Source organism: Mus musculus, chromosome 16, assembly GCF_000001635.26.
Source record: "Mus musculus strain C57BL/6J chromosome 16, GRCm38.p6 C57BL/6J".
NCBI classification, from domain to species: domain Eukaryota; kingdom Metazoa; phylum Chordata; class Mammalia; order Rodentia; family Muridae; genus Mus; species Mus musculus.
Window position 1 is genome coordinate 77,002,329 of NC_000082.6, and position 12,559 is coordinate 77,014,887.

Here is a 12,559-nt window from a genome sequence, read left to right on the forward strand (position 1 = left end):
GCATGGCAAGATGGCAAGAAAGAAGAAAGCAAGCCCTAGGGTTTGGTTTTAAGACAGGATGTAGTAGGTAGCCTGCATAGCTGAGTAACAGCCACGAGGCCGGGAGGAGAGCTTTAGAAAAAGAAAACAGAATCATAAAGTACCAGAAAAAGCATCCTTGGGTCAGGACAGTGTAAGAACAAGAAATCAGAAAAAAAGGAAAGGAAGAAAGATTGGTAGAGTGAAAGAAAGAAACTGTGCACAGCAGGCAGACCTGACAGAATCTTGTGGCAGGTTATAAGGACTAAGGAATCAGAATGTGGGGAAGGAAAAGTGCATGACCTCAGGAGAGGAAAAATATCTCTCTGACTTCCTTAGTGTGGCATAAGGGGAACCCGCCTTCCTGGGGGATAGTACTTCCCTCAATGGTCAAATGGTCAAATAATTGACCTGCCCACTTTCAGAATACTAGGTCCCCACCCGGGTTGGAGATTGCATTCTCTCAACCATAAGGAAATAATTTTCCGTTCACAGGACTTCAGTGCTACTTGAGCACCATGGTTTGATTATGCATAGTTAACTATAGTCTGAAAATATTAAGCAAAATGCACTGAGCAGTGTGGATATAGGTAGGTAGATAGATAGATAGATAGATAGATAGATAGATAGATAGATAGATAGATAGATAGATAGATAGATAGTGCTGTTTTGCATATATGAAGTGAATCATTTCTTGGTCCAGTGTTTCCATACTGTATACACTACCTCCCTGTTGTCAGTGGGTAGCCATCCTACTGCTCAATCTCCACCATCCTGGTATCACAGCACTTGTGGTCAAGAAATATTGATTTCAGTGAAGAAGAACCTCAAAGTGCAGAAGGAATGAAGGTGACAAGTTAATCATGTGAAAGAGAAGCTAGAGAGTGTTCTCTTTCTCGTGAAAATATAAAGGGACAATGAGATATGTTGAGAGTTAGTTAAGTAACTTGGACGTAGCATTTTGTTTCTTTTTCATTAATGATTATTGTCAACCACTTACTGTACCTCACACTTAAATATTAAACTGGTTCACAAATATTTATAGGAAAAAAATGCCAATTTGGTATGATCCAAAGTGTTGGGATAAGTGAGTGTCTTGAATGTATCCTGTTCAGTCAAAGAGACTATTGTAACATAATAGTACAAGCAAAGGTTATGGAAGATTTAAACAGAACTATCAAGGTAAACTTTACAATTAAAATTCTGCATATTTTATACAAAATAGATCAAAGTAATAAGCAGATACATTAGTAGATTGTCATATTCATATCTCCTTTTATAAGATGACATGAAACACCCATACTAAATAGTTTCTGAAGGCTAGAAAGTAGGGATGTATATTTTCTTATAATTTATTAATTTGTATTATTTTGTTTATAAATAATTCATTTATGTTTAGTGATCACCCATGTGATATAAATGCCATTATTCTAAGCTGAACATCATTTCTGACCAATATTTAAGGCTTCTCTTCCTTCATGCATATAATTTATTTTCTGATTTCTATAACCTTAATATATATTTTAATTTTGTAATATTTATTTTTGTTCATTTTCCTTTTACCCAAAATAGAAATATTCGCCAAGGGTCTGAAGCCAGAGCTGCCCAGGAATTTCTAGGCACGGTCACTTGTACACGATCTGACTTATTAAACTACTACTGGAATCTCAATAGCACAATTCCTTTATAGTCTGCCAAGTTCTCCAACCAACCTCACTTAACCCTGCTGCTTGTCTTGTTTTCCTGGAATTGCAGTAGTCAATCCCAGCTGACTGGTTCTTCTTCCTGCCTGCCAATCTACTGGGTTTATCTAATGGTGGGGGAAGTACAAAAATGCCTTACACCCTCTGGGCTTCAAAACAATTCAACAACAGACAGATGGACAAGAGGAAAACCATATTTAATTAGGTACTTGGGAAAGATAGTGCCAACAATTAGGAGAATATAATCATCTAGTGTGTCTGGTGTGAACTGATCCATATCATTGCTGCTCGTCCAGCATTTAGATCTGGGAACAGGTAAGGAGATGGGTCTTTTGGGGTGGAGTGTGGCAATACAAGTTATGACAGAATCAGGGAAGGGAATGTGAGATAATGAAGGTTGTCTTAAGCCAAGCATAGTGCTTATAATTTCAACATTTACACATACAGTTCCAACAATTGAAAAGAGGTGGCAGGAGGACTTCCATGACTTCCAGGTCAGCCTATGCTGGGCTACACTGTGTATTCAAGACCAGTCTGGGCTATAGTAACACCCTACTTTAAAGTCAAAACCCAACAGTGTCACAACCACCAACTTGTAAAACTGTTGTCTTGTTAATATAAATTTTTTTGTCATGGGATATCCACCATAAGGACAAATGTTTCATCAGTTGATCCTTAGTTGCTTTGAACTGTTTTGGGCGTTTATGGAGCCTTTTGAAGATGAGAAATTGGTGGCAGAAGCAGGTAGCTGAACATAGGCTTGTGGGATTTCGATTCTCAGGTTCCAGCAGCCTGGACTCCCCACTGCAATGTCAATTCTGTCATGGCTTCCCTTCCATGGTAGGCTATCACCTCTGGAATGGTGAGACAAATAAGTCATTGTCAAATGTTGAGGGAGCCTTTGAAATTGACACTGGGCTCAGTAGTAGTGGCACACTCAGGAGGCAGAGGCAGGCAGAGCTCTGAGTTCAAGGACAATCTGCTCTACAGAGTGAGTTCCAGGACAGCCAGGGCTACACAGAGAAACCCTGTCTTAATAAACAAATAAATGAACAAACAAAACAAACAGCAAAGAAAAAGAAGAAAGGAGAGAGAGAGAGAGAGAGAGAGAGAGAGAATGGCATTGGAGGGCTTGAGGATAGAACCTATACACTACTCTAGCTTCTGAGCATAAATGTGATTTTTTTGGTGTGTGCAAACAGTAGTTTACTAGGCAATGGTAGGACATGATTACATTGTGTTTAAGACATAAGACTCACCCCCAGATATCCTTAGAACTCTTGTTTATATGTTTTTACTAAGTAGACGAGGGTCCAGTTCTGCTTCTGCCATTGGGATATTCATGTATTATTGCCACACTGGGTTGGAATGAAAGGAAGAGAGCTTGTCCAGACAGGTTAGTCAGGATTAGTTGTCTTGAGTGCTGACTTGGGGGGTGGGGCAAAGAAGCCTTCTTTCAGACAGTTTTCCTTGTTCACAGATCTTTTTCTTCAGGGGTAATTAAAGCTATGTAAACCTCAAGGAATGAGTATGGGTTTTCTACATGAATGTATATTATTGGCTGAGGCTGAGATACTGGGAATGCTTCATTTACATGAAGAGAAATGTTAGGTGCTTGCTACACATGTTCTTATAGGGAGAGAGGAAATGAAACCTGTAATTTGGCCATCAGGCTATGTGACTACATCAAAGGTGCAGGAGGTGAGTGAGTGTCCTAGAGCTACATTCCCAGGGCTATGCAGGCCCAGAAAAGGGAGCGAGCCGTCCTTACTCCTGCTAATCTCAAGGTAAAATTTCAGGGTTTGAAACTATCTTGATCTTTTTCTTGCTCCAGGCTCATTCCCCTGGTGGCATTTGACCCACATCCGCCCCCCCCCCATTTTTATTTTACAAAGCGGGGGAGAGGTGTCATCATAGACATTACCTTTTATGTAGGGAATGATTTGGTACTGAAAGAGAACCCAGTTGGCAGTTATTTTTGCAATGCTAAAATCTACTGTTTTAGAAATTGGATGAGCCAGGGTGCCACGAGGAATACGGCTCGAAAGGCCAGTATGGGGTCAAAGCAGGGGAGAAGGCAATCTATCAGAGTGTTTGAGTACAATGGGGTAGAGGTGTTGGGTGCATAATGTGCCCGGAGATCTCTCCTGAGACCTTTGAGCATATGTATGTCTGGTTCCCCCAGCCCAGATTTACTGACATGGAAACAACATTCTTCCCCCAACACAATGCAACTCCCCCCGCCCCCCCCCCCCCCCCCCCCCGTTCATCAGTCATTAAGTCCAGGCCCTCCAGTTTTTGAGAACAATCCATGCCAGGGAGATGATCTGTCACTGGAGGGACTCAGGACTGTCTGTGGTGGAAGCCATGGCCTTATCAAGCTTATTCTGGAAGCCACTGGTCAGATGGTATGTTTGGAGGAGGGCTGCTCTGGCTGCTCCAGGAATGCCCAATAAGTTGGTGAGATCCAGTCCCAAGAGCAGAGGGATGAAAAACTCTTTTCTTTAGACCTCCTAGCTCTAAAGCAAGTGCTTTAGGCTCATAGAGATAAACTTGGGGAACAATCATCATGGGGGTACAGAAGCCTTTAAAAGGGGGTACAATGCAGGAACCAGTAGTGTTGTTGCACCAGAGAAAGTGGGGGATAAGCAAGCACATATTGGCTTGGTGACAGTGATATCGCAGGGACATGTAGGATGGGATCTTGAAGAGGGTCCTATAAGACAAAAGTGTAGGGGTAGATTGAAGAAAGGAATGTTTTGTGACTTTCATGTGAATAAGTCTCCATGAGGTTCTTGGAGCAAGCTTCTAATGGGACCAGCTGCCAGTAGTGGCCAGGAAAGGGAAAGACAGAGAAGCACTAAGAGGGACTGGGGTGGGTGGTTAAGGGGAGGAGGTCAGCTGTATATTGGATGTACTGTAGCCAGGAGGGAGTGGCTTGGACCTCCTGAGCTTGGCTTTCCTGTTGAAGAAGGTTAATGTGGGTAAAGATGGACTTGGAGGCAGGGACAAGCTGGAGAGAAACATGTAGGTCAACTACAGGGTGTTTAGCATAGTTATTAGGGTAGAGCTCCCCCACAACTCCTGCTCGCCATCGTTTTTTCCCAGGGATCACTGATGGGAAGGTGAAAACGAGTTTTCAGATGGTCGAGCATGGTGCCACCATGTCTGGTGGATTCAATTCTACATGCCCAGTGTTTACAACCTGCATGTACAGAGGCCCCCTGGAGGTAATCACCTGTGTTGCAAAAAGGAAAGCAGAGGAATGGGCCGGGGATAGTGGAGATGCAATCGGGGTGTAGAGGTAATTTCCATCCTAGTTTAGTATCCTTCAAGTGGGGAGTCCTGGATTCCTATGATTTTGTTGTGTTCATCATAGGTCTCTTCAGCAAAAAGAATCTAGTTGTGGGTATTGGGAGCACATGGCTTGGGCACCTGCCACCAGGTCATGGATGTCTTTTCTCTCTTCAGCAAAAAGAATCCAGTTGTGGGTATTGGGAGCACATGGCTTGGGCACCTGCCACCAGGTCATGGATGTCTTTTCAGTAGATCTTGTTCTGTCATCTCCTCCACCTCCTCCTTCCTTGATCTGTCAAGCGAGAAGCAGGCTATCTTCTTGTTTGGTGGGATGATGAAATAGGCCTAAGCTGGTCCCGTGGAAAAATACAAACACAACATCTTGTAGTTGTAAGGAGAGGGGTCTGGTCCTCTCTGAATCCTGTCTAAGAAATAGCACCATCGGACTAGGGTGGGAGTGGTTATTCCTAGTGTGTGCTAATGGAGGGAGATAGAAGACTATTTGGCACTTTTGTAGATATTAAGTATATTTAGAGTAGTCAGAGTCATCATTAATTGTACGTTGGGGTTGGGAGTAGGCATTTGCCTTTTGTTTTGTAAGTAGGCCTTTTAAGGTATAATGTGTTCTTTCTATTATCTTTTGGCCCTGGGGTTTTTGTCGAATCCTTGTATGGTGGGCAGTTCCTCACTGTGAGCAGAAGGTTTGGAATTGGGAGCTGGTAAAGGCAGGGCCATTGTCAGCTGTCATATGTTGGGGAATGGCCATGAGGGCAAAGGTGTAGACAATATGGTGAATTAGTCTTTTTGAGTTTTCTATTGTTTGGGCTGTAGGCCATACAAAACATATGTGCCAACGGCCACCAAGATATAGTTTTGTCTGCCAAATTAAGGAATGTAGGTGACACCAATTTGCCGTAGGGCATTGGACTTGAGACCTCAGGGGTGAGTGCCCATAGTTTGTAAAGCTGGGGTAGTAATGAGGGATGCACAAGTGGATCATGTTTTTATTATCCTCTGAGGCAGAGCAAGAGGGATGTCGAGGAAACAGTCAAGAAGCCCCTTTATACGTGTGTGTGTGTGTGTGTGTGTGTGTGTGTGTGTGTGTGTGTGTGTATGTAGTGAAATTGATCTGTTTGTGCAAGGGAGGCTGTGTATATTCCTGTCCAGGCAGTCTGATTGGTGAGGGCATTTCCCTAAGATATTAATTAGACTGAGCAGGGGACTGAGGGTTCTGCTATGCTGCATGTAGAGGGAGTGGCTCTTTCCCATAAAAGGGTGGAAACCTGTGTGAGTAGAAGTGAAAGCAGATTGGTGTCTAATTTGACAAAGGATCTTGACAGCCAGGGGAGCAAATTAACAGCATACACGCTGCCGGGGGCGGGGGGGGGGGTGGTGGTGGGGAGGATGAAAGGGCCTAGTGACTTCTATTAGGGCTAAATAGGTTGCATATGGTCCCTTACATGGGAGGGGGTGAGGATGATGGGACAGCTCTTTAAATTGGGTAACAGGGGTTCTTCCCCCAGGGGATTATTATATATTTGCTGTGGCTCCTCTCTTTCTTCCGCCATAAATATTGAGGGAGCCCCAAATGATGGGCTTTCTCTGTAAAAAGCCAAAAGAGGGCAGCCACTGCACCAGACGGAGGGCAGAAGTTTTCATTAGGGTAATGGTTATCAATTGGTCTTAGCTTAACTCCTATTAAGCTAAGAGCAAAGCAGGCATGATTTCTAAGTAGCCATCGAATATTGGAGAGATCGAGAGGCTGGCCCAGAGTGGTTCTTGGGTGGTGGTGGGATTACTGGAAACATAAAGTGTTCACAGTCTCAAAGGTGGCAGAATAAAGAGTAGAGATAAAGTTTGCATGTCGCAAAACCTGACTTAGCAGGAAATCCCAACCTAAGGAAGTGAGTTAGATCTGATAAGATCTAAGACTGTTCAGCAAATACAGTGTAAGGGGTGCCACACGGTGAAGCTGGGGGTGAGAGAAGCGCAGCTTAACCTTTCTATTTCTCACACACTTCAGTGGGCCACCCACCCATGCATTAGCCAAAGACATGCTGAAGTCACATGACTTGAGGGCATGTACGTGCAGGCCTAATCTCTCCACAAGGGCCAGGAATCTGAAAGGAGCATGGGTAGTGTGGACGATTTACAGAACTTGGCTCAGATGGTATGGTAGAGCTAAATTTTTCATGTCTATACACAAGATTTTTCTCTTTACACATACACCACACACACACACACACACACACACACACACACACACACACAATGTACTCTGAAAGTGGAGAAATAAGGCTTATAAAATGAAATTACTTTCTTATGTATTTTCATTTGCATATATATATATATATATATATATATATATATATGTCATAGGATAATTTTTAAAATGTATGCCTACCATTTTTTATACATCTGGATGGAAGAAAGGTAATGAGAAAAGGGTCTGAGGACTGTAACCCATCTTCAGTGTGAGAGCACCATTTGGGGCTTGCTCAAGGTGAGGTAAAACCATCTATATCCATGCTGTCCATCAATCAGATGCGTGCAGCCTTTTCTCTGTGCCGACCTTGCTTTCAGAGGATACTTTGTAACCAATAGTTTATATTGTTATATGAACTAGGCGAAGTTGGGTATTTATTTATGTGTGCAGGTATGTAGGGATGGAGCCAGAAAACAACTCTTGGTTCTTTCCCTTTATCATATCCTGGGCATCCTGGGGATCGAACTCAAGTCAACTGGCTTAGAGACAGGTATCTACATCCACTGAGCCGTGCAACCAGTCCAGGTTATCCTAATTCATATTTATATTAACTTTCAATTCAGAGAACATTGTCTCCAGCAAAACTATTTTCATGGGAATGTCAGTAGTGATAGAGCATGTGTAGAGTTTCTATCCTTTTATGTTGCAAAGCAACTCTTAGCAATCTAAGAGGTTATGAGTTGGACAGCCAAAGAATATCGGAAGGCACCAGGGTGTGGTGTGTAGGGATAAGGAAAATATATTGAACATGGTTGTGCTAGACTGGAGTACGTTTCCAGAAGATTTAAACACTGAAATACTGGACCTTCATACTTCAGAATCTAATTCTATAAAGAAGATCAAATGGGTGATTGTGACTTTTCTTCAGGGACCATCCAATATCACCAATATTCTTAGGAAAAGATACAGATAGGCTTATGTGTACAGTGGGACAAAGACAGTAGCCATTTGGAAGCTAAGAAGAGAAACAGCAAGACAAACTTACACCTAGTCTGATCTCTGCTCCTAGATTTCTATCCCCCAGAACAATAAAGAAACCTTAAGAATCTGTGGTCATTTCTTATGCGAAATCTAGTATCGTAACCTAGTACCAAGGGAGGTGCTATTGATAGCTAGAGATATGAAGAGGGCCCTGATTTGTCATAGAGACTGTTATGGCTAGGACCACAGAACATCCCTAAGCTTAGGATCCTAGCAGCTCATGTGATTTAACAAGCACGTGTACCTGTGTTAGCTGGACTCTTCTGATGGCTCCTCATCTATGAGTATTCTATCGGCTAACAGCAACACTATGACGTCATAGAATCTCTTCTTTTCGAGTTCCCTTGTTGTTTTCTTTAGGTGGTGACAAAATTATTCTAGATTATCACTGCATGTAAAGGGGGAAAATAATTCCAATACTCTTAAGGTAGATTTGAGCCTTTGTCATTTTCAAAACTTCGAGTTTACACTAAGAACTAAGCTCTTATCCTTTTAAACGTCTTAAGATATCTTTGGCAACCTAGTAGGCTCCCAGTGTGCAGAAATAGATCTTAAGCCTTTCTAAACAAAGTCAAATGTATAGTTAAGACAGAAAACAGTTTCTTGGTCCACATGTGTGCACAAAATAGATAATAGTGAATATTAGAAATATTGTTCTTTTCTCAATTGAAAAAGTAGATTTGGGGTTTGCCCTTAGCTTATTTGATGCTCACAAAGTAGAGTACCAAAGACTGGTGCATTAATTCTATGCCAGATTTCTTGGTTTATAGTCCCAGTGTGTAAGTAGTCTAGGATGCAGGGCTCAGCCTACATCTACCAAGGACCTTTGTGATGCACCACACATGGCAGAAGGTGTGTGTATGTGTGTGAGACGCGCGTGCACAAGATGTGACAAGAGAGGAAGGATTTTGTTTGTTCATAATACTCTTTTGATATTCACTCATTATTAATTAATTCACGATGGTAGAATTTTTATACCTTATTCACCTTTCCTGAGGCCTCAATTCCCAATCCTGTCACCGTGGACCTTAAGTCAGTATGCCCTGAGAAATCCTCAGATTATATCATGAGTAAACACTTGATTTGTATTTCATATAATTTTTCACCGAATATCAATCATGTAATGTAGTAGGGTACGAGTTCATATGCAATATTCTGTGACTCTACAGTTCCAGCTACCAGGTCTTTCAAAGCCTCTAAATACACGACAAAGGTCTAAATACATGAGCAGCAAAGCTGACAGATACGCAAATTCTCAAAAACGGGCTTTTGTACTAATTTATGTTAATTCACAAATTTCTGCTCTCCAATTATTCCAATTACAATCTTTTTAAAAAAGAAACACATATAAGTTAACCTACAAATAAGTTATCTCAAAATCATATACTTGGACAATTGACAGTGTGCCAAAAATCATTGAATGAGTAAGAAATCTTCAGAAATGAGCTGGAAATTAAATCTCTAGGTGGGCTATTAAACTTTTATCTACTAGGTAGGTACTAAAGATTTTAAAACTAAGACTAAATAATGAAACTCTGGGGAATTATTGTACTACCAAATTCCTGAAGTTAAAGTTGAATATCTGGCAATAGATTTAAAAAAAAACCATTGTAATAGTTTTTTCACATTAATTTTTAACTTTTTAAAAGCAGTGGTCCTGAAGATCAAATGTGTAGCTATGTGCTTCCATGCTTACTACTAGTGAGCAGTATCTCAAATCTCAGGTAATTTTTGTACTTTTGAATGGAAGAAAATGACCTTGTAAAACTCTCTCCCCTGTGGAGAATCACAAAGCTACTCTGTGAATGAGAAGTTACAGCGCTGAGGTCTCTAACTGTGGAAACGTAGCTCTGAGGTCCATTCTCAGACACGTGCTCTCCGGGTCTGTGTTCTCATAAACAGCATGTGCTCTGGAATTCTTGCAGTATCCATAAAATTCCTCACCTCCAATCATTTCACAACCTTTGTAGTCAAGGATTTAGGACCATGAATGAAGTCAAAATTTAAAATTTGTCAAACGAACATGACAAATACAAGGAAGGAATCACAAAAGAGGGTTGAAGACATCCCAAAGGAAGATTAGATGTGGTTATAAAGTACAAAGAGTTATTACAAGACTTTTTCCGAGTTATTATGATGATATAAGACCTGGTATTTCTTGGATTCTTTACCAAGCCTGCTTTTCTTGCCGTGGATTAAATTACAGTCTAACTTGTATGTGCACTGTATTATTGTATTTGTAACCCTGTGCTCATTAATCTACCCTCCCCTGGGTCTCGGTCTTACTCTGTCCCTAGTTTAGCTGGTGCAATTGAAGATATTTTACTTCCAGGTTTCTTACTTACTGTTAGGCTTTTCCTCCAATTCCGTTTACAGTAGACTATTCCACATACGGTAGTTAATCGTTTGTTTAATTTGGCAACAGGGATATTAGAATTATGCATCATCTAGGCAGTGATTCTTTCATAATGTTGTTTGCCTTATGTCTATTCATTTAGATTCTCTTCAGTAAATAAACCTTAAATCCCCAGTCTAGCAGTGACTGTCACACATTCCAGTGCATGAAATAAACACAGAATGTCAGTCCTGATGTATGTAACGAATAGTTGAGAAAAGTACAGTCCAGAAGGACTTCTAACAGCGTTCTGCTTATTTGACTTTTTTCTTCCAGCAGGTTCATGGCTTGTGAAATTCCTAGAAAGGCTTGGGTGACATAGGAAATAGCTGGAGTTCTGGGCCCGCCCAGGTTTTGGGACATTACAGGTATGGAAGGACGTTGATTGTTTTGGAGACCGTTAGACAGGAAGGTGATCTGGTATACCGTCCTATGGCTCTAGCCTCGACTGGGGGTCGGGGGGTCGCAATGTCAGAGTTTAGCAAGAGCCTTAAATGGTGCACAGTAACCTGCAGGATGGGCGGTTCTGGCCGTCCAGCCCGCGCGCTGAGAGGAGCTTAGACGGAGGGCGGGGCCCACCAGGGGGCGGGGCAGCAACACAGCCCCTCCTTCCGCTCCCGCGGGTCACAATGTAGGGTTAGGACGGGTGGGGCGGGGCAGAGCGGGGGCGGGGCAGGAGGGCGGGGCGGGGGCGGTGACCGCGGCGAGGGAGGGGCTGGAGGCGGAGTCGCGGCGGCCGGAGGACAGCGCCATTCCGGGTGGCCGCTCCCTCCGTCCGCTTGCCGCCGGCCCGCAGTGGTCCCCCCGGAGCGGTCAGGCGAAGCTGAGTGCGAACGCGTGACGCGGCCCGGCTTGATCGTGCTCTCCGTCGCCTGCGCCCATGGGCCGGGCCGCCGCGGCTCAGCGGCGCTGAGGATCGGGGCGCAGAGGACCTGAGGCGGCCGCGGTGGCGCTCTCCGGTAGCGTCTCGCCGCTTGCCCGCGGGGCCCGCGTTCGCCCGCCGCCATCGCCTTCGCGCCCGGCTGGCGGGGGCGCCGTCCTCCCGGGCCGTCCGCGTCGCTGCCCCGGGCCCGGTAGAGCGCGACAGGCGGGGCCGCCGCGGGGGCCATGACCGTGGAGCAGAATGTGCTGCAGCAGAGCGCGGCGCAGAAGGTGAGGCGCGGGCTGGTCGCCGCTCCTCGACGGGCCGCGTGGCCTCCCGGCCGGCCGGGCCACTCCGGGAGCGTCGCGCTCGGTCCCGCGGGGCTGCGTGCGGAGCGGGGTGTGCAGTAGTGAGAGGCTTCGCGTCCACTCCCTTCTGCGGATTGCTCTCCCAGAACCGACGGCGCCGCGTCCCCAGAGTGACCCCCGCATTCCTCCAGTACTCACTCTGCCAGGCTTTGTAATTAAACTTTCTTCTCCTTCGCTTCCTTTTCCAGTCCCTTTTCTTCTGCAAGAATGTCACTTGTCACCCCTTTTGGACAGTTTCTCTTTCGGAGGTCTTATTGTGCCAGGCCTGCTGTTCTGGGGAAAAAAAAACCGGACCTCCCCAAAACGAATTACCTGTCTTCCAGGGCAGGTACATCGCATCGACCCAGGGTGGAATCTGTACAAGTAGAGTGTTTGGTTGGTTATTCTTTCTTTTCTTTATTTTATTCTCTCTTGGATCTAGAAAGTATCTCGCGCGTAAGGAGACCTTTATGGCTGTTACTCAAATCTTTTGTCCCCTAAGTTTGACCTTGCTCTCTTGTTCGTTCTTTACTCTAGCATCAGTTTCACGCAGAGTTAGGGGGGTCATCACATATTGTTTCTCGAACAGTATCTTGCTAGTTCTAGGTTTTACTTTAAGAATCTTTAAAAGCTCCAGCATAGCTTGCTCCATGTCCTGAAGAGCAGACGGTCATTACTTGTTCTGCCCTC

The 12,559-nt window shown here is 44.0% G+C and overlaps 1 protein-coding gene and 1 long non-coding RNA gene across 4 annotated transcripts in view; one reads left to right on the top strand and one right to left on the bottom strand.

The window, feature by feature from the left end:
- Nucleotides 1–1,899: 1,899 nt before the first annotated feature.
- Nucleotides 1,900–8,553, bottom strand: 1700041M19Rik (RIKEN cDNA 1700041M19 gene). The gene is made up of 3 exons (NR_040573.1): nucleotides 8,510–8,553; nucleotides 4,960–5,368; nucleotides 1,900–2,575 (listed from the first exon to the last, which is right to left on the bottom strand). It is a non-coding gene; the product is annotated as an RIKEN cDNA 1700041M19 gene (long non-coding RNA).
- Nucleotides 8,554–11,355: 2,802 nt separating this feature from the next.
- Usp25 (ubiquitin specific peptidase 25) overlaps nucleotides 11,356–12,559 on the top strand; it is a 103,100-nt gene continuing 101,896 nt past the window's right edge. The window contains exon 1 of one of the 3 annotated variants that reach the window (XM_006523055.3): nucleotides 11,356–11,812. In XM_006523055.3, coding sequence (XP_006523118.1) covers nucleotides 11,768–11,812 — 45 coding nt within the window. In that variant the 5' untranslated portion in view covers nucleotides 11,356–11,767. The remainder of the gene's footprint in view (nucleotides 11,813–12,559) is intronic. The other 2 variants (XM_006523056.3, NM_013918.2) reach the window with 2 other exon arrangements.